Source organism: Coregonus lavaretus, assembly GCF_964263955.1.
Source record: "Coregonus lavaretus genome assembly, chromosome: 15".
Classification (NCBI taxonomy): domain Eukaryota; kingdom Metazoa; phylum Chordata; class Actinopteri; order Salmoniformes; family Salmonidae; genus Coregonus; species Coregonus lavaretus.
Window position 1 is genome coordinate 46,733,960 of NC_140002.1, and position 23,267 is coordinate 46,757,226.

Here is a 23,267-nt window from a genome sequence, read left to right on the forward strand (position 1 = left end):
GCGGTGAGAATCTCAGCTCCTCGCTCACGGAGCTGTTCACCCCTCCGCTCCCCCCGCTCAAAGCCACATCAGGCCAGTCCGCTCATTATCGCTCAGCGCTCAACGCAGTTTGCATCGCGCTCCACTCAAATCGCCCCCCGCTCACTCCAAAAAAGGAACAAAATCTGCATGTATTTCACTTTTAGCTTAAACCACAGCCTTACTTTATCTCCCCGAATTTGTTGCATACAGACTAATCTCGGATTATCCATTCTGTCTTGAAACGGGGATCTAACACTGACGCTAAAATGAGATGTTAATCAGTATAGTATATTCCATAGCGAATTGACACGTTGTTTGCCAATGTTTCTGCAAAAGCAGCGATGCCCATTGGAAGTGCAGCGTGAGTGTAATCGGTGAGCAGGGATTTGATTTCTGTGACAGCAGGGAGGATCATCCCCAGGTTCCCCAGCTCCTTCTGCATTTTGTCTGTGAGGTCTGCTAGTGGTGTCAGCACACTGACAAGGTGCGTCAGCTGCCGTACTTGATTCAGGGTGATGTTAGCAACATTAGACTTAAGTTTTGTTTTACCATAACGGGTCTTTTTGGAACAACCGGATGAACGACTGAATCAACCGCAGCTGGATGCTCCATCGAATGGCACAGGCATTTGTGGGGCGGACACCTAATTGGTCGGTTTCCTCTGTGCTCTTGCGTACACTTTTCACCAGGTGCCCGACTTTCACTAACAGCCTATTTATGTTGTCGTGCTTGTTAACGGCGTTTTTGATCGCCAGCTGAAGCATGTGAATGGGGCATCTCAGATGTAAATTTGACAAAGTAAAGTACTGATTTATCATAGTTTCTTGGGGGGGTGTAGCCCGGTTGAGCTGCGCTGGCGAAGTGTTGCATCCCTTCGCGTTCTCCTTTACTCAGCGGGTCATAGTCCATGAAAATCAATTCAAAAAATGCTACATCCAGCTCTCTTTTTCTCTCCCTTGTTATGGTTGGGCCTTTGCGTGCAGTGAATACACTTTTGAATTCTTCAACCCTTTTCTCTTGTTGCTGCTGCTGCTCCTCTCGCTCTATAAAATACAAATTCATGGACGACACAAATTAAATTAAACAGATGGATTCTGGGTCAGGCTTGAGCATGCTTCAGACTCGTGGTGTCAGCGAGCGAAATTGGAGCGGGAAATAGGGCGACGCTCCGTCCTTTTAAAAATGCCGCTCTGCGCTCTGTTCAAAATCCGTCCGCTCACGCTCCACGCTCGCTCACGCTCCACTCCGCTCATATGCTCTGGTTGGGGCGGTATGCAAATTGGAGTGGGTCTAGGATTTCTGGGATAATGGTGTTGATGTGAGCCATGACCAGCCTTTCAAAGCACTTCATGGCTACAGGATTTGTGTTGTAGACATTGATGATGATGTGCTCCGGTGGCTAGCTGGTAAGGTGGAAGCACACCAAAATTTTAAGATCTGCATCACCAGGGCCAACATTGTCCAAAGAGGTCTAACACAGTGGCAGAGGCAGAATAAAGGGTCCCCCATTAACAAACTTGAGGTGTCCTTTATCGGTAAAGCAGGAATTGGCACCGGTGCTTTAAATAAATAAATGTTGACTGGTGTTGGAGACTCTGATTTGAGCACGTTTAATCTGTTTATACTTGCAATTATACTGAACAAAAATATAAAACGCAACACCTAACAATTTAAAAGATTTTACTCAGTTCCAGTTCATAGAACGAAATCAGTCAATTCAAATGAATTCATTAGGCCCTAATCTATGGATTTCACAAGACTGGGCAGGGGCGCAGCCAAGGTTGGGCCTGGGAGGACATAGGCCCACCACTTGGTAGCCAGGTACAGCCAATCAGAATGAGTTTTCCCCACAAAAAAAAGAGCTTTATTAGAGACAAAAATACTCCTCAGCACCCTCAAAACTTGAGACATCTGTGGCATTGTGTTGTGTGACAAAACTGCACATTTTAGAGTGGCCTTTTATTGTTCCCAGCACAAGGTGCACCTGTGTAATGATCATGCTGTTTAATTAGCTTCTTGAAAAAAAAAATGTTTTAGAGTTAATTTCGTGCAATTGTACACATTTTGCCATGGGGCAGAGAAAATAATTAGCTGTTTCACAGCATAATTCCTGCAATTTAACACATTCTTTTAAAATGTTTGTCATTTAGCAGACACTCTTATCCAGAGTGACTTCCATACTGGTCTCCCGTGGGAATTGAACCCACAACCCTGGCGTTGCAAGCTCCATGGTCTACCAACTGAGCTACGCAGGACCATAGGGTGGAGAGAAATGTTTGCAGTTTTTAATATGATATCTGAATGAGACTGACTAACAAAATCAAATTCGACCATGATAACAAGTTTAGATAGCTGGCCTCTAAACAAATGTATCAATGAAAAAAATGTTTTGCGTACATGGGCTAATTGACTGACTATCATTGACTGACATAAGAGAAACTGCTGATACACAAGCAAATATCGAAATTGCACCTTGTGTATTCTACTATTCTAACTCACAACAAGTCGAGACCCTGACTGAGAAATGTTTGCAGTTTTTAATGATATCTGAGTGAGATTGACTAACAAAATCAAAAGTTGAGATCCCGACTGAGTTGGGGGGGGGGGGGGGAATTGATCCCAGGGCCTTCAAAAGGGATGAGAGTCGACCGTGATCAGTATCCGTTTCAGCGCAGAAAATATCCTCTCAACGGATTCTGTTGACTTGTCCACAGAGCCAGTCTTTCCGTAGATACCACTCAGATTGAAATGATCATGTTATTTTCTGTCCATTCCTTTGATGTAGGTCCCTAAGCTCAGATGCTGGTCTTCCATTCCTTATCACCCCGTTTCGCTAGAAAATCCAACTTTTAACTGTTTCAGATGCTATATGTTAGCCATCCTGATCAGCTTACTTTTAACTAGCAGTAAAACAAACTGAACCGCCAAAAGGCGGCAGATGAAGAGTGACATCCATAGGTAGGACAGAGCTCTGCCTTCCCTATCACATGTCATGGGATGTGGACTTGAGTTGTGTCTGACTGTTGGATTATGTATCTGATTCAGAGGAAGAGAATGCTGAGGACCAAGTACAAGAGGAAAAGCAGGAACAAGATAAATGGGAAGAATACGCATGTCTGGACCAAGAAGAAAAACCAGAAGACAAGAAAGAAGAGGCCTTCCAACAGTCTGTCCCAAAAGTAATGCAGTGCATTACTGGCCAAGGGCAAAAGCCTCTTATTTCCGAACAACAACATTTCAAAATTGTTATCAAATTCGATCATGGATGCAAAGAACGGATGCCAGTGCATCACGTCTGTTACCCCCTTGTTAGTGCATGTACTAATACCATCACATTTCCTGCAGTACATATGTATACCTATGATGAATTCAGAGCAATAAAGATGGTTAGGGGTTATCACAGTGTTGTTTGAAATGTGAGGTCCAGGACCTCAGCAGGGGTTAAATGAGTTGTATTATGAGACACTAGTAACCTATGGTGTTCTTTGTACAAGTCTGTTCATTTCACGAGAGGCTACACACTGCTTTCATGTCCTGAGGTTGAAGTGATGTTGGTAATGTTGGCCACCGTTACACCATATTTTCACATGGCCCTCTAGTCTCAAATAGCCAGAAAGCGTCAGAGTGGGAGTGCTGATCGAGGACCCCCTGTCCATATAATCTTATCCATTATGATATGAAAGGCAAAACTGATCCTAGATCAGCACTCCTACTCTGAGACGTTTCTGAATACAGGCCCTGGAATTACCTGGTCTAAACCTCACAGCCTGAAGAGAGTATTATCTTTCCGTGCCTATATAATGTGTTGAATTCATGGGAAATGGGAAGGCTCTTTGCCTTCTCTTCATTAGAACATTTTACATTAGTAATTCAAATGGTCACAGTTCGACTTGAATGCTGTTATTCATTCTCAAGTAATGCTTCCATCATTCTTTGTACAAGCCCATGTATTTCTTGTCTAACGGTTACATAGTACCCTTATGTCCTGAGGCTGACCTTATCTTGGAATTGTTGGCCACCTTTACTCCTGGAGTTATGGAGTCTAAAACTCACAGACTGAAGAAAGTATTACTGTTCCATGTCAATGCAGTGTTCCAATGCAGTAACTCAATGGAAATGTGACTGCCTTCTATTCATTTGAAAATGTTTCATCTCCTGACAATGATCTTCTCATGAATGGTCATAAAGGATATTACTCTCCAAGATGAGATTATTAATGTGCATATAGTGGGCATTGACACATTGTTTTGTAAAGCATTAAAAAAATATATATATATATCATGGCTGGATTATTTTATATTCATATACACTTCTTTTTTTACATGTTGCAATGATATTGCATGGGTTGGTTTCTTTGAGCCTACTCTGTGTGAAGTAGAACATATACTTAACAAAAATATAAACGCAACATGTAAAGTGATGGTCCCATGTTTCATGAGCTGAAATAAAAGATCTCAGTAATGTTCCATATGCACAAAACGCTTATTTCTCTCAGATTTTGTGCACAACTTTGTTTACATCCTTGTTAGTGAGTATTTCATATTTTGCCAAGATAATCCATCCACCTGACAGGTCTGGCATATCAAGAAGCTGATTAAACAGCATGATCACTACACAGGTGCACTTTGTGCTGGGGGCAATAAAAGGCCACTCTAAAATGTGCAGTTTTGTCACACAACACAATGCCACAGATGTCTCAAGTTTTGAGGGAGCGTGCAATTGGTATGCTGAGTGCAGGAATGTCCACCTGAGCTGTTGCCAGAAAATATAATGTTCATTTCTCTACCATAAGCCACCTCCAATGTCATTTTAGAGAATTAGAGAAACCGACCTCACAACCGCAGACCACATGAAACCAAGCCAGACCAGGACCTCCACATCCAGCTTCTTCACCTGCGGGATCATCTGAGACCAGCCACCCAGACAGCTGATGAAACTGAGGAGTATTTCTGTCTGGAATAAAGCCCTTTTGTGGGGAAAAACTCATTCTGATTGTTTGGGCCTGGCTCCCCAGTGGGTGGGCCTGGCTCTCCAGTGGGTGGGCCTATGCCCTGCCAGGCCCACCTATGGCTGTGCCCCTGTCATGTGAAATTCATAGATTAGGGCTTAATGAATTTATTTCAATTGGCTGATTTCCTTATATGAACTGTAACTCAGTAAAACAATTGAAATTGTTGCATGTTGTGTTTATATTTTTGTTCAGTATAGATATTGAGACCCCAGTGATGACTCCCCTCAACATAGCATAAGCACCAGGGACATGGCTTTTAATCTTCTTTCCATTAAGCTTTTCCATTTGCAGAATCTTCCTTTGCTTAGCCCGGCTACCACAAAATATGAATAATCTACCATTTCCAATGAACCTGGCTAATTTGACTTCACCTATCTCTTTCTCTATAGCATTGGTTAGTCGGATAGGGTGTAAATGAGGCCCTGTGGTCTCATCAAACACCAACCTTCTTCATGCTTTCTTTACTAGATGCTCCCCCGCTTTCAGTATTATGATCTCTCTTCTTCCTATGTCTTTCCACTACAGACCATTCCGGTCCTTGAACCTGAGCCTCCCGCTCCATATCACCAGAACTGACACCCATGCTGTTTGTATTCCAGCACAGCTGTTGCTTCTCCAACCTTTTCTCCATTTCATCCGCACTACTCGCCGCAATTTCGGCTGTCAACTTCAACACTTCTCACGCACCAACAACTCATTCACCCAGTTCGGACTCCGCACTCTGAATTCTCCAGACATGAAGTCATTCAAACAAAACTCAAATCTTGCACGCCACAACACAACCCCCAAGCGAGCATTTTCTCCGGTCTCCCATGTCACCAATGAGGCCCAATCGCGATCACCGATTAGCCCGAGGCAATAGGTTATGCTGTAACTCCAAGGCGGTGGCTTATTGGACACGCCCATTCCCCCTAACCCCACATCAATAGAGTACCAAAACTTGGTGGAGAGAAAAGATGACTTGAAAAAATGGTCATCGCAAGGACAAGAACCGAGAGTGAAAATAACTTGTTTGACCAAATAAAAAAAATTGTAAGCAAACATCGACTTTCAAAATAATTTTGAATACATTTGAATTCCACACAAACAATTTTTTTTTTACATTTTCAGTTTCAACGTGCATTACTGGGAGACACTTCACGCCACTTCGATACAACTACATGATTCCATATGTGTTATTTAATAGTTTTGATGTCTTTACTATTATTCTACAATGTAGAAAATAGTACAAATAAAGAAAACCCCTTAAGTAGGTGTTCTAAAACTTTTGACCGGTAGTGGAGATACAACATTTCAATGGTGTTAACACACAGTAACCAAAAACCTGATCTAATTTGCATATTCATACTGGGTTTGCAACAAACAGAATGTGGATGTGAATATACAGTGGGGAGAACAAGTATTTGATACACTGCCGATTTTGCAGGTTTCCCTACTTACAAAGCATGTAGAGGTCTGTAATTTTTATCATAGGTACACTTCAAATGTGAGAGACGGAATCTAAAAAATCCAGAAAATCACATTGTATGATGTTTAAGTAATTAATTAGCATTTTATTGCATGACATAAGTATTTGATACATCAGAAAAGCAGAACTTAATATTTGGTACAGAAACCTTTGTTTGCAATTACAGAGATCATACGTTTCCTGTAGGTCTTGACCAGGTTTGCACACACTGCAGCAGGGATTTTGGCCCACTCCTCCATACAGACCTTCTCCAGATCCTTCAGGTTTCGGGGCTGTCGCTGGGAAATACGGACTTTCAGCTCCCTCCAAAGATGTTCTATTGGGTTCAGGTCTGGAGACTGGCTAGGCCACTCCAGGACCTTGAGATGCTTCTTACGGAGCCACTCCTTAGTTGCCCTGGCTGTGTGTTTCGGGTCGTTGTCATGCTCGAAGACCCAGCCACGACCCATCTTCAATGCTCTTACTGAGGGAAGGAGGTTGTTGGCCAAGATCTCGCGATACATGTCCCCATCCATCCTCCCCTCAATACAGTGCAGTCGTCCTGTCCCCTTTGCAGAAAAGCATCCCCAAAGAACGATGTTTCCACCTCCATGCTTCATGGTTGGGATGGTGTTCTTGGGGTTGTACTCATCCTTCTTCTTCCTCCAAACACGGCGAGTGGAGTTAAGACCAAAAAGCTCTATTTATGTCTCATCAGACCCCATGACCTTCTCCCATTCCTCCTCTGGATCATTCAGATGGTCCTTGGCACACTTCAGATGGGCCTGGACATGCGCTGGCTTGAGCAGGGGGACCTTGCGTGCGCTGCAGGATTTTAATCCATGACGGCGTAGTGTGTTACTAATGGTTTTCTTTGAGACTGTGGTCCCAGCTCTCTTCAGGTCATTGACCAGGTCCTGCCGTGTAGTTCTGGGCTGATCCCTCACCTTCCTCATGATCATTGATGCCCCACGAGGTGAGATCTTGCATGGAGCCCCAGACCGAGGGTGATTGACCGTCATCTTGAACTTCTTCCATTTTCTAATAATTGCTCCAACAGTTGTTGCCTTCTCACCAAGCTGCTTGCCTATTGTCCTGTAGCCCATCCCAGCCTTGTGCAGGTCTACAATTTTATCCCTGATGTCCTTACACAGCTCTCTGGTCTTGGCCATTGTGGAGAGGTTGGAGTCTGTTTGATTGAGTGTGTGGACAGGTGTCTTTTATACAGGTAACGAGTTCAAACAGGTGCAGTTAATACAGGTAATGAGTGGAGAACGGGAGGGCTTCTTAAAGAAAAACTAACAGGTTTGTAAGAGCCGGAATTCTTACTGGTTGGTAGATGATCAAATACTTATGTCATGCAATAAAATGCAAATTAATTACTTAAAAATCATACAATGTGATTTTCTGGATTTTTGTTTTAGATTCCGTCTCTCACAGTTGAAGTGTACCTATGATAAAAATTATAGACCTCTACATGCTTTGTAAGTTGGAAAACCTTCAAAATCGAGATTGTATCAAATACTTGTTCTCCCCACTGTATGAGCTTGCGGCAAATTGTTCCGGGATGCTTCCAAGGCCCTCCCCGGCCCTCCTTTTGGCAAATCTGAACACGACTCCATTTTGCTTCTCCCTTCCTATAGGTAGAAACTCAAACAGAAAGTACCTGTGCTAAGGACTATCCAACGCTGGTCTGACCAATCGGAATCCACGCTTCAGCATTGTTTTGATCACGCGGAATGGGATATGTTCCGGGTAGCTTGCGAAAATAATTTAGACGAATACACTGATACGGTAACAGAGTTGATCAGGAAGTGTATAGGAGATGTCGTACCCACTGTGACTATTAAAACCTACCCTAACAAGAAACCGTGGATAGATGGCAGCGAACCACCGCATTTAACCATGGCAAGTTAACTAGGAATATGGCAGAATAAAAACAGTGTAGTTATTCACTCTACAAGGCAATCAAACATGCAAAACGTCAGTATAGAGAAAAAGTGGCGTCACAATTCAAAGGCTCAGCCAAGAGACCTATGTGGCAGTGTCTACAAACAATCACGGACTACAAAAGGAAAACCAGCCACGTCGCCGAGACCGACGTCTTACTTCCGGACAAGCTATACACATTATTCGCCCGCTTTGAGGATAATACAGTGCCACCGACGCGGCCCGCTACCAAGGACTGTGGGCTCTCCTTCTCCGTGGCCGACGTGAGTAAAACATTTAAACGTGTTAACCCTCGCAAGGCTGCTGGCCCAGACGGCATACCTAGCTGCGTCCTCAGACATGCACAGACCAGCTAGCTGGTATGTTTACCGACAAATTCAATCTCTCCCTATCCCAGTCTGCTGTCCCCACATGCTTCAAGATGTCCACCATCGTTCCTGTACCCAAGAAAGCAAATGTAAATGAACTAAACAACTATCGCCCCATAGCATTCACCTCTGTCATCACGAAGTGCTTTGAGAGACTAGACAAGGATCATATCATCTCTACCTTACCTGCCACCCTAGACCCACTTCAATTTGCTTACCGCCCCAATAGATCCACAGACGATGCAATCGCCATCACGCTGCACACTGCCCAATCCCATCAGGACAAGAGCAATACATATGTAAGAATGCTGTTAATTGACTATAGCTCAGCATTCAATACCATAGTACCCTCCAAGCTCATAATTAAGCTCGAGGCCCTGGGTCTGAACGCAGCCCTGTGCAACTGGGTCCTGGATTTCCTGACGGGCCACCCCCAGGTGGTGAACACCTCCACTTCGCTGATCTTCAACACTGGGGCCCCACAAGGTTGCGTGCTCAACCCACTCCTATACTCCCAGTTCACCCATGACTGCGTGGCCCCAGTCACGTCAGTATAGAGAAAAATCACAATCACGCCTTCAACTCAATCATCAAGTTTGCAGATGACACAACAGTAGTAGGCTTGATTACCAACAATGACGAGACAGCCTACAGGGAGGAGGTGAGGGCTCTGGGAGTGTGGTGCCAGGAAAATAACCTCTCACTCAACGTCAACAAAACAAAGGAGATGATCGTGGACTTCAGGAAACAGCAGAAGGTGCACCCACCTATCCACCTCGACGGGACTGCAGTGGAGAAGGTGGAAAGCTTCAAGTTCCTTGGCGTACACATCACTGACAAACTGAAATGGACCACCCACACAGACAGTGTGGTGAAGAAGGCGTATCAGAGCCTCTTCAACCTCAGGAGGCTAAAGAAATTTGGCTTGGCACCTAAAACCCTCACAAACTTTTACAGATGCACAATTGAGAGCATCCTGTCGGGCTGTATCACCGCCTGGTACAGCAACTGCACCGCCCGCAACCGCATGGCTCTCCAGAGGGTGGTGCGGTCTGCCCAAAGCATTCCCGGGGTTAAACTACACTGCCCTCCAGGACACCTACAGAACCCGATGTCACAGGAAGGCCAAAAAGATCATCAAGGATATCAACCACCCAAGCTACTGCCTGTTCACCCTGCTATCATCCAGAAGGCGAGGTCAGTACAGGTGCATTAAAGCTGGGACGAGAGACTGAAAAACAGCTTCTATCTCAAAGCCATCAGACCGTTAAACAGCCATCACTAGCACATTAGAGGCTGCTGCCTGTAGACATAGACTAGAAATCACTGGCCACTTTAAGAAATGGAACACTAGCCACTGAGCTACAGGGTGGTCCTCTGTAGCTCAATTGATTGAGCATGGCGCTTGTAACGCCAGGGTAGTGGGTTCGATCCCCAGGACCACCCATACGTAAAAATGTATGCACACATGACTGTAAGTCGCTTTGGATAAAAGCGTCTGCTAAATATCATATTATTATACATATCTTGCATTACTCATCTCATATGGATATACTGTATTCTATACTATTCTACTGTATTTTAGTCCATGCCGCTCTGACATCGCTTGTCCATATATATGTATATATTCGATATTAGATTTGTGTGTATTGGGTATATGTTGTGAAATCGTTAGATATTACTTGTTAGATATTACTGCACTGTCGGAGCTAGAAGCACAAGCATTTCGCTACACATGCAATAACATCTGCTAAACACGTGTATGTGACCAATAAAATTTGATTTGATTTGATGATAGACTTAACAATTGCATGTGAGATTTGGTTCTGGGTGCTGAGATTATCCTTGCCATGACTTGGGTACAGCAAAGCTCTCTGTGTGTATGACAGCAGTAAAGCACTCTGTGACAGAGTAGCATCAAGAGAGAAGCACACATAAGAATACTATTGTTACAAAACTCACCTTGACTTTCTTTTCCTCCAGGTCGATCTTGAGGAGTGAGTCTCCCACTAGGTGCCTGAAGCCACATCCGTAGAAGTAGCGATAGGGCCGCGTGTTGAACTTGCTGTAGTTGATCTGGGGGAACTCCAGACCGCCGTACTCATAAAGGTCCTCTCCATGGAGATCCTCAAACTGGCACACCACCTGACCAGGACACAAAAAGACCAAACTGATTAATGGCTGAACAATAGTTAATAAAAGGTAAAAACCGGCAACTTAATTTCCTTCAATGATTCAAAGAAAGCTGAAACTTTTCAACACAAGCTCCTTCATCAGTGATTGAGTGGCTATTTACGGTTCCCACAGAAGTCCACATGTACTGTAATGGTAACTGCCAAATTAAAGGAAACACTTAAGTAAATGTGCTGCAACAGAATCGCATGTTCTCTTCTGCTTTATCATGGTTTGAACAAGGTGTGTAATTCCAGTCCACATAATACAGTAGGATATAATGCAATAAAGTACAGTAATATAGTTCACAGTCAAAAAGATTAGCCTGCTGGAGCTAATTTCATTTATTTATTTACCCAAGAGAGCATATAGCTAGCTACATATATGGTATTTTATGTTTTTCTGTCTTGCATAATGTGCAGTAGCCTATATCATATATGTATTGGCTAATGTCACAATCATCTGGGCTTTTTTGGGCTTGGGCTCATTAAATGCCTTTAATGTAGGGCTCATAAAATGTATTTAATATAAGTCTCATCAGGCTCAGGTAGCATCAGGTTTGAATTTTCATGCTGATCAAAGCTAATCAAATCCAGACATATTTACAGTGGCTTGCAAAAGTATTTACCCCCCTTTTGCAAGCCACTTTTTTCCTATTTTGTTGCCTTACAACCTGGAATTAAAATGATTTTTGGGGGGGGTTTGTATCATTTGATTTACACAACATGCCTACCACTTTGAAGATGCAAAATATTTTTTTATCGTGAAACAAACAAGAAATAACACCAAAAAAAAGAACTTGAGCGTGCATAACTATTCACCCCCCCCCCCCCCCAAAGTCAATACTTTGTAGACCTACCTTTTGCAGCAATTACAGCTGCAAGTCTCTTGGGGTATGTCTCTATAAGCTTGGCACATCTAGCCACTGAGATTTTTGCCCATTCAAGGCAAAACTGCTCCAGCTCCTTCAAGTTGGATGGGTTCCACTGGTGTACACCAATCTTTAAGTCATACCACAGATTCTCAATTGGATTGAGGTCTGGGTTTTGACTAGCCATTCCAAGACATTTAAACGTTTCCCCTCAAACCACTCAAGTGTTGCTTTAGCAATGTGCTTAGGGTCATTGTCCTGCTTGAAGGTGAACCTCCATCCCAGTCTCAAATCTCTGGAAGACTGAAACAGGTTTCCCTCAAGAATTTCCCTGTATTTAGCACCATCCATCATTCCTTCAATTCTGACCAGTTTCCCAGTCCCTGCCGATGGAAAAACATCCCCACAGCATGATGCTGCCATCACCATGCTTCACTGTGGAGATGGTGTTCTCGGGGTGATGAGAGGTGTTGGGTTTGCGCCAGACATAGTGTTTTCCTTGATGGCCGAAAAGCTCAATTTTAGTCTTATCTGACCAGAGTACCTTCTTCCATATGTTTGGGGAGTCTCCCACATGGCTTTTGGCAAACACCAAACGGGTTTGCTTTTTTTTTTCTTTAAGCAATGGCTTTTTTCTGGCCACTCTTCCGTAAAGCCCAGCTCTGTGGAGTGTACGGCTTAAAGTGGTCCTATGGACAGATACTCCAATCTCCGCTGTGGAGCTTTGCAGCTCCTTCAGGGTTATCTTTGGTCTCTTTGTTGCCTCTCTGATTAATGCCCTCCTTGCCTGGTCCATGAGTTTTTGTGGGCAGCCCTCTCTTGGCAGGTTTGTTGTGGTGCCATATTCTTTCCATTTTGTAATAATTGATTTAATGGTGCTCCGTGGGATGTTCAAAGTTTCAGATATTTTTTATAACCCAACCCTGATCTGTACTTCTCCACAACTTTGTCCCTGACACGTTTGGAGAGCTCCTTGGTCTTCATGGTGCTGCTTACTTGGTGGTGCCCCTTGCTTAGTGGTGTTGCAGACTCTGGGGCCTTTCAGAACAGGTGTATATATACTTAGATCATGTGACACTTAGATTGCACACAGGTGGACTTTATTTAACTAATTATGTGACTTCTGAAGGTAATTAATTGCACCAGATCTTATTTAGGGGCTTCATAGCAAAGGGGGTGAATACATATGCACGCACCACTTTTCCTTTAAGTAATTTTTTTTCATTTCACTTCACCAATTTGGACTATTTTGTGTATGTCCATTACAAGAAATCCAAATAAAATAAATGTAAATTACAGGTTGTAAAGCAACAAAATAGGAAATACGCCAAGGGGGATGAATACTTTTGCAAGGCACTGTATATGCTTTATAATGCTTTTGAATGACAGTTCCGGTTTGGGTGGGAAATACGGGGTTTATTCTCGCGATGGAACATTTGTAAAATACCAGGAAAATATTCAACCTTCCTCCATACTGCATACAGTCTTGTCACATTACTGACTTGGCATGATTTGTCATATATTTATTTATTTATTTGTTTGTCTGTAGGTCAGATATGTTATAGAGCTATAGTACTTGGAATAAGTCCAAACACACAACTGTAATGTTGGGAACAACTATCATGTTGCAAAAAACTGTCGTCAACAACCAGACTTGGCAGGGGAAAAGTTCCAGAGCATGTAGGTAGGTTGTACTTCATTCACCACAGTAAGATAACAAGTGCACTGGAACTCTCCACAAACACTTGTCACACTTGAGAAGGTCGAAAACATGTACAAAAATAAGAAAAATAAAAGACGTTGACAGTTAAGTACAGTAATTCCACCCCACCTCGATCTTTCTAACACATGAACAAAGGGTGTTGGAAAGACAAAGATCACTTATTGGTCAATTGCACACAAGGTCCAACCGAAATTTGACTTCCGCTTTTAACCCAACTCCTCCGAAAGACACAGATACATACATACTTACAGTACATATACAGGTTTTGGAGTGGTGCAGGGGCCTGCCACACTGGGCACGCGGGGAGCTGTTGTTTTGGGGGGGTTAAGTGCCTTGCTCAAGGCAATGGCATCTACTGTAGGATTAGATACCAGCATCCCTCCGGTTGCCAGCTCACTTCCCGACAGATCTTTCCAGTTGGACAAGGATTTGAACTGGCAATCCCCCAGTTGCAGACTCGCCAGAATAGCTAACAAAATACTTTGACAGTTCAGTACACTCATCCCCCCTGGCCATATCTTTCTCACACACACAAAAGATCGCAGAAATACAAGGACACAATCAGATTACAGAAACATGCACATTTCTAAAATACCAAACTATCACTAACAACAACACATACAGACAACAGAAATATGCAAATTTCCAACATACCAAAATATCACTAACATCAACACATAGATAACAGAAACTTGCTAATTTTCAGTATACCTTATCATTGGCTGTTTTGAAAGAAGTGGCAGAGCTGGCGGGACGTGTGTTGAGGTTCACACCTGTCGGTGTGTCGTTGGTCACATTGAGGGGCAGAACAAAGCGCCGGGGGAACGCTCTGTACATGTTGTTGTACACCTGAGGAACAAATACAGCGCACGTGAACATCACATCATCACAATGTCACAGCATAAATATGTGTGGTATCAATGGGTGTGTTTTGAGTTTGAGTGTGTTTAGATTTCTGTGTGTTGTTTGTGTGTATGTGTGTGTGTCGGTGTGTGTTAGTGTGTGTGTGTGTGTCTACGTGCGTGCGTGCGTTTCGTGCTATCTAGAACCTAAAAGGGTTATTTGGCTGTCCCCATAGGAGAACCCTTTGAAGAACAACACCGAACAAAAATATAAACGCAACAGTGTTCATCCCATGTTTCATGAGCTGAAATAAAAGATCCCATAAATTGTCAATTTCCTTTGCCAAGATAATCTATCCACCTGACAGGTGTGGCATATCAAAAAGCTGATTAAACAGCATGATCATTACACAGATGCAACTTGTGCTTGGGACAATAAAAGGCCACTCTAAAATGTGAAGTTCTGTCACACAACACAATGCCACAGATGTCTCAAGTTTTGAGGGAGCATTCAATTGGCATGCTGTCTGCAGGAATGTCCAAGAGTGCTGTTGCCAGATAATTTAATGTTAATTTCTCTACCATAAGCCGCCTCCAATGTCGTTTTAGTGAACTTTAGTACGTCCAACCGGCCTCACAACCGCAGACCCTGTGTATGGCGTCGTGTGGGCGAGCGGATTGCTGATGTCAACGTTGTGAACACAGTGCCCCATGGTGGCTGTGGTGTTATGGTATGAGCAGGCATAAGCTACGGACAGCAAATACAATTGCAATTTATCGATGGAAATTTTAATGCACAGAGAAACCGTGACGAGATCCTGTGGCTCATTGTCGTGCCATTCATCCACCGCCATCACCTCATGTTTCAGCATGATAATACACAGCCCATTGTCGCAAGGATCACTACAAAATTCCTGGAAGCTGAAAATGTCCCAGTTCTTACATGGCCTGCATACTCACCAGACTTGTCACCCATTGAGCATGTTTGGGATGCTCTGTATCGACATGTATGACAGCATGTTCCAGTTCCCACCAATATCCAGCAACTTTACAAAGCCATTGAAGAGGAGTGGGACAACATTCCACAGGCCACAATCAAGAGCCTGATCAACTCTATACGAAGGAGATGTATCGTGCTGCATGAGGCAAATGGTGGTCACACCAGATACTGACTGGTTTTCTGATCCACGCCCCTACCTTTTTTTAAAGGTATCTGTGACCAACAGATGAATATCTGTATTCCCAGTCATGTGAAATCCATTGATTAGGGTCTAATTTATTCATTTCAATTGACTGATTTCCTTATATGAACTGTAACTCAGTAAACTCTTTGAAATTGTTGCATGTTGAGTGTATATTTTTGTTCAGTATACTGTAGTTTTGGTTCCAGGTAAAACCCTTTTGGTTCCAGGTAGAACCCTTTTCGGTTCCATATAGAAACCAAAAAGGGTTCTCCTATGGTGACAGCTGAAGAATCCTTTTGGAACCCTTTTTTCTAAGATTGAATGTGTTCGTGCATGTGTGTGTTTGTGTGTGTTTACTTGTGTGTGTGCCTTTAGAAAGTATTCACACTAATTGACTTAATCCACAGTTTGTTGTGTTACAGTCTGAATTTAAAATTGATTATATATTATTTTTCTCTCACCCATCTACACACAATACCCCATATTGACAAAGTAAATAAGTTTTTTAAATGTTTTGCTAATGTATTGAACATTAAATACAGAAATATCTAATTTACACAAGTATTCACACCCCTTAGTCAATACTTTGTAGAAGCACCTTTGGCAGCAATTAAAGCTGTGAGTCTTTCTGGGTAAGTCTTTAAGAGCTTTCCACAACTAGATTGTGCAACATTTCCCCATTATTCTGTTCAACATTCTTCAAGCTCTGTCAAATTGGTTGTTGATCATTGCTAGACAACCATTTTCAGGTCTTGCCATAGATTTTCAAGCAGATTTAATTCAAAACTGTAACTTGGCCACTCAGGAACATTCACTGTCTTCTTGGTAAGCAACTCCAGTGTAGATTTGGCTTTGTGTTTTAGATTATTGTCCTGCTGAAAGGTGAATTCATCTCCCGGTGTCTGTTGGAAAGCACACTGAACCAGGTTTTCCTCTAGGATTTTGCCTGTGCAAAAAAACCTCCCCAGTCCTTAATGATTACAAGCATACCCATAACATGATGCAGCCACCACTATGCTTGAAAATATGGAGAGTGGTACTCAGTAATGTGTTTTATTGGATTTGCCCAAACATAACACCTTATATTCATGACAAAAAGTTAATTGCTTAGCCAGATTTTTAGCAGTATTACTTTAGTACCTTGTTGCAAACAGGATGCATGTTTTGGAATATTTTGTGACAAAGCATCTCAATTTAATACATTTTAAATTCAGGCTGTAACACAACAAAATGTGGAAAAAGTCAAGGGGTGTGAATACTTTCTGAAGGCACTGTATTTCCATGCTGACCTGATCGAGAGCCTCCCCTGACTTGCGTAGGTTCTGGATGAGGTAGTTGTTGATGGCTTCTCCGCTGTCAGAGCAACAAATGTCCAGCATCAGGAAGCCGTCCTCCTCATAAGCATTGATCTGGTGGAACACTGACAGAGCCTTGGTGTGGAACTTTACTGAACTGGTCTAGAGGAGACAGAGGAGAGAGGGGACAAACATTACTGAGCTGGTCTGGTGGAGATAGAGGAGAGAAAGAGAGAAAAAAATTACTTTGCTGTGTTGGTCTAGAGAAGATAATAGAGTGTGGGACAAAGATTAGATCAAATAAAATATCATTTATTGGTCATTTAGCAATTTAGTAAGTAGCTCAGTTACTAGCTGTATCATTGATTCAGTGTATTACTCACTGGTGAACATGACTGCTATATGTGCTACTTTTATGATAATTAGACACATTATGATATAGTATCATAGATTAGCGCTTCTGTACTTCCCATACAGTCAAGCAATTATCTTTTCATATGAAAAATAACAAAGCCCAAGGCCAAAAAGAAAATAAATGTACTCTTGGAATTATCTTGTTCAAATGACTTAGTATCTCGTTTGAATGACTTAGTAGAACATTTGTATTTTTACTAAGTCGTTCAAACGAGATACTAAGTTGTTTGAATTACTTATTACCTTGTTTGAGCAGTTTACAGTACCCTGAAAAAGTATTTGCACCCTTTCTGATTTTCTCTATTTTTGCATATGTTTGATACTGAATGTTATCAGATCTTCAACCAAAACATAATATTAAATCAAGGGAACCTGAGTTTACAAATAACACAACAAAATGTTTTATCCTTAACATATATATTTTTTTTACAAAGTTATGCAACATCAAATTAAGTGTCAGGGTTGAGTGTAGGGGTGGTGTAGAATCAGGCGCAGGACACACAGAGGTTTCGAACAGCGTCTTTAGTAAAGTCCAAAACAACGAGCCATACACGGCAACAGGCTACAGGCGAACTTTACGCACAACAGTAAAGTAAGCTAAGGCGCACAAAGTGCGGAACTCTCTCTCAAAACAACAAAAGTCAGAGAGAACAGAATAAACGAACTAACACACAACATGACACGGAACAATTATACACAACACCTGACCAAAAACAAGAGAACTAAATAGGACGCCTAATTAAACACTAATAAGGAACAGGTGTAGCAAAACAGACAAAACCAATCAAACATAGAAACATAGAACGGTGGCAGCTAGTACTCCGGAGACGACGACCGCCGAAGCCTGCCCGAACAAGGAGAAGGAGCAGCCTCGGCCGAAACCGTGACAGTACCCCCCCCCCCCTTGACGCGCGGCTCCAGCCGTGCGCCGACCCCGGCCTCGGGGACGACCAGGAGGACGCGGAGCAGGGCGCGTGGGATGACCACGATGGAACTCGGCCAGAAGAGACGGGTCTAGGATGTCCCTCCTCGGCACCCAGCACCGCTCCTCCGGGCCGTACCCCTCCCACTCCACGAGATATTGAAGACCCCCCATCCGGCGTCTCGAATCTAGGATGGACCGAACAGTGTACGCCGGAGCCCCCTCGATGTCCAACGGGGGCGGAGGAGTCTCTTCTATCTCATAGTCCTGGAGTGGACCAGCTACCACCGGCCTGAGGAGAGACACATGGAACGAGGGGTTAATATTATTGTAATCAATGGGCAGTTGTAACCTGTAACACACCTCGTTCAATCTCCTCAGGACTTTGAATGGCCCCACAAACCGCCGACCCAGCTTCCTGCAGGGCAGGCGGAGGGGCAGGTTTCTGGTGGAGAGCCAGACTCGATCTCCAGGTGCGTACACTGGCCCCTCACTGCGGTGGAGATCGGCGCTCGTCTTATGTCGACGGATGGCCCGCTGCAGGTGGACGTGTGCAGCGTTCCACGTCTCCTCCGAGCGCCGCACCCACTCATCCACCGCAGGAGCCTCGATCTGGCTCTCATGCCAAGGTGCCAGAACCGGCTGGTACCCTAACACACACTGGAAAGGGGTTAGTTTAGTGGAGGAGTGGCGGAGAGAGTTCTGTGCCATCTCGGCCCAGGGAACATATCTCGCCCACTCCTCCGGCCGGCCCTGGCAATACGACCTCAGAAACCTACCCACATCCTGGTTGACCCGTTCAACCCGCCCATTACTCTCCGGGTGGTATCCCGAGGTAAGGCTCACCGAAACCCCCAACCATTCCATAAACGCTCTCCAAACTCTGGAGGTAAACTGGGGGCCTCGATCAGACACTATATCCTCGGGTACCCCGTAATGCCGGAAGACGTGGGTAAATAGAGCCTCAGCCTCCTAGCTGCCCGAATGTATTCCAGGTTACGGTGGTCAGTCAAAATGAGAAAAGGGTGTTGAGCCCCCTCAAGCCAATGCCTCCACACCTTTAGGGCTTGTACCACGGCTAACAGCTCCCTGTCCGCTACGTCATAATTACGCTCCGCCGGACTGAGCTTCTTCGAATAAAAAGCACAGGGGCGGAGTTTAGGTGGTGTGCCGGACCGTTGTGAGAGAACGGCCCCGATACCGGCTTCAGACGTGTCCACCTCCACTTGGAATGGTAAAGCGGGATCCGGGTGCGCCAACACCGGAGCCGAGGTAAACAGGTCCTTCAGTCTCCCAAAAGCCCTGTCCGCCTCCGCTGACCACCGCAAGCGCACCGGACCCCCCTTCAGAAGGGACGTTATGGGAGCTGCCACCTGTCCAAAGCCCCGGATAAACCTCCGGTAGTAATTCGCAAAACCCAAGAACTGCTGCACCTCTTTAACCGTGGTTGGGGTTTGCCAATTACGCACGGCTGACACACGGTCAACCTCCATCTTCACCCCTGACGCAGACAACTGATAACCCAAAAAGGAGACCGACTCCTGGAAGAACAGACATTTCTCTGCCTTGACATACAGGTCATGCTCCAACAACCTCCTCAACACTCGGCGCACCAGGGCTACATGCTCGGCTCGGGTAGAACTGTACACCAGAATATCGTCTATGTACACGACTACTCCCTGCCCCTGCATGTCCCGGAAAATCTCATCTACAAAGGATTGGAAGACTGATGGCGCATTCATTAACCCGTATGGCATGACGAGATACTCGTAATGACCGGAGGTAGTACTAAATGCTGTCTTCCATTCATCGCCCTCTCTAATGCGCACCAAGTTATATGCGCTCCTGAGGTCCAATTTTGTGAAGAACCGTGCCCCGTGTACTGACTCCGTCATAGTCGCAATCAGAGGGAGAGGATAACTATATTTTACAGTAATCTGATTGAGACCGCGGTAATCAATACACGGGCGCAAACCTCCATCCTTCTTCTTCATAAAAAAGAAGCTTGAGGACGCGGGCGAAGTGGAAGGCCGTATGTATCCCTGTCTCAGAGACTCGGCAATGTATGTCTCCATCGCCATCTTCTCCTCTTGTTACAAAGGATACACATGGCTCCGCGGGAGCGCAGCTCCTGCCTGGAGGTCTATCGCACAATCCCCCTGTCTATGAGGCGGCAACCGCGCCGCTCTCGTCTTGCTAAACACGAGTGCCAAATCCTCATACTCGGGGGGAGTGTGCAGTGCGGGCATTTGGTTCGGACTCTCCACCGAGGTCACCCCTACGGAAACACCCAGACTCACACTGGGCAGACCACCCCTTAAGAGCCTTCTCTCGCCACGAAATAGTACGATCATGGGTAATCAACCAGGGAAGCCCCAGTACCACCGGATACGCAGGAGAGTCGATCAGATAGAGCTGAATCGTCTCCTCATGACCCCCCTGCGTCTCCATCCTAAGTGGCACTGTGACCTCCCTAATCAACCCGGATCCTAACGGACGGCTATCTAGGGCATGTACCGGGAAAGGATTATTTACCGAAAGGAGAGGGATCACTAACTCTACACAGAATTTACGATCTACAAAATTCCCAGCTGCGCCTGAATCTACTAGCGCCTTATGCTGGGAACGAGGTGCAACCTGTGGAAAACAAACAGGTATAGTTATGTGTACGACAGAAAGCTCTGGGTAAGTGGGGCGCCTACTCACCTGGGAGGACTCCCCAATGCGTGGCCTGCCTTCTCTTCCACCAGGAGACCCTCCCCAGCACCTAGCCGCGGTGTGCCCTCCACGGCCACAGTTGGTGCAGGGGACGGCCCCGATCGGGCTCCTTCTCCTCCGTTCTCTAGCGCCAGCACCTCCGAGCTCCATAGGCCTCGGCTCGGAGGTGCTGGAGGGTGGAATGGGCGACCCCCACCCGGGACGCCCGCGAGTGGCGAGCAGGGTGTCCAGCCGAAAGGCCATGTCCACCAATTGGTCAAACGACAGCGTGGTATCCCTACACGCCAACTCTCTCTGGACGTCCTCCCGGAGGCTGCAGCGGAAGTGATCTATGAGGGCCCGCTCATTCCACCCTGCATCTGCCGCTAGAGTCCGGAACTCCAGCGCAAAATCCTGAGCGCTCCTCATCCCCTGCCGGAGGTAGAATAGACGCTCCCCCACCGCCTTCCCCTCTGGTAGATGGTCAAACACTGCACGGAAGCGGCGGGAGAACTCCGCATAGGTGATAGTAGCGGCGTCCATTCTCCTCCATTCGGCGTTGGCCCACTCCAACGCCTTGCCGGTGAGACAGGAGATGAGGGTGGAAACGCTCTCGTGTCCTGAGGGCGCCGGGTGTACGGTGGCGAGGTAGAGTTCAACTTGCAGCAGGAACCCTTGACACCCGGCAGCGGTGCTGTCGTACGCCCTCGGGAGCGAGAGCCGAATCCCACTGGGTTCCGGAAGTTGGACAGGCGGACTCATCGATGGTGCTGGTGTGGTAGGTGGGGGCGTGGGTACCCCGCTGGTCTCCCATCGATGGAGGGTGTTCATAACTCTATCCAGAGCGTGTCCGATTTGATTAATACTGTCCTCCTGTCCACGAAGACGCTCCTCAATGATTTTCACTGGGTGCTGTAGCTCCTGCTGATTCCATAACTGGTGTGTAATTATGTCAAGGTTGAGTGTAGGGGTGGTGTAGAATCAGGCGCAGGACACACAGAGGTTTCGAACAGCGTCTTTAGTAAAGTCCAAAACAACGAGCCATACACGGCAACAGGCTACAGGCGAACTTTACGCACAACAGTAAAGTAAGCTAAGGCGCACAAAGTGCGGAACTCTCTCTCAAAACAACAAAAGTCAGAGAGAACAGAATAAACGAACTAACACACAACGTGACACAGAACAATTACACACAACACCTGACCAAAATCAAGAGAACTAAATAGGAAGCCTAATTAAACACTAATAAGGAACAGGTGTAGCAAAACAGACAAAACCAATCAAACATAGAAACATAGAACGGTGGCAGCTAGTACTCCGGAGACGACGACCGCCGAAGCCTGCCCGAACAAGGAGAAGGAGCAGCCTCGGCCGAAACCGTGACATTAAGTAATTGCCCCTTACACTCAATAACTGGTTGTGCCACCTTTAGCTAGAATGAATGCAACCAAATGCTTCCTGTAGTTGTAGATCAGTCTCTCACATCGCCGTGGAGGAATTTTGGCCCACTCTTGCATGCAGAACTGCTTTAACTCAGTGACATTTGTGTGTTTTCAAGCATGAACTGCTCATTTCAAGTCCTGCCACATCTCTATTGGGATTAGGTCTGGACTTTGACTAGGCCATTCCAAAACTTCAAATTTGTTGCTTTTTAACCTTTTTCATGTAGACTTGATTGTGTGTTTTGGATCATTGTCTTGCTGGATGACCCAGCTGCGCTTCAGCTTCAGCTCACAGACGGATGGCCTGACATTCTCCTGTAGAATGATCTGATACAGAGCACAATTCATGATTCCTTTTATTAAGGCAAGTCATCCAGGTCCTGAGGCAGCAAAGCATCCCCAAACCATCACCATGCTTGACCGTTGGTATGAGGTTCTTACTGTGGATTGTAGTGTTTGGTTTTCGCCAGACGTAATGGGACCCATCTCATCCAAAAAGTTGACCCAAGTTTGCCAAAAAGCACCTGGAAGCACCAGGATGATCATCAAGACTCTTGGAATAATGTTCTATGGACAGATGAGTCAAAAGTATAACTTTTTGGATGACATGGGTCCCATTATGCCTGGCAAAAACCAAACACTGCACTCCACAGTAAGAACCTTATACCAATGGTCAAGCATGGTGGTGGTAGTGTGATTGAGTGTAAGGGGGCAATTACTTGTTCATACAGGGGGATTGGGTGTTGCATCGGTTTTTTAAATGAAATAAGTATGTAATTGTTGTGTTATTTGTTCACTCAGGTTCCCTTTATCTAATATTAGGTTTTGGTTGAAGATCTGATAACATTCAGTATCAAAAATATGCAAAAGTAGAGAAAATTTGAAAAGGGGAAAATATTTTTTCACAG

At 45.0% G+C, this 23,267-nt stretch overlaps 1 protein-coding gene across 1 annotated transcript in view; it reads right to left on the reverse strand.

Annotated features, from left to right (window-relative positions):
• Nucleotides 1–23,267, reverse strand: part of bco2a (beta-carotene oxygenase 2a) — a 114,755-nt gene that overhangs the window by 13,214 nt on the left and 78,274 nt on the right. Inside the window, exons 8-10 of the mRNA XM_084178438.1 lie at nucleotides 16,879–17,046; nucleotides 14,275–14,412; nucleotides 10,760–10,942 (exon numbers count right to left, since the gene is read on the reverse strand). Coding sequence (XP_084034564.1) covers nucleotides 10,760–10,942; nucleotides 14,275–14,412; nucleotides 16,879–17,046 — 489 coding nt within the window. The remainder of the gene's footprint in view (nucleotides 1–10,759; nucleotides 10,943–14,274; nucleotides 14,413–16,878; nucleotides 17,047–23,267) is intronic.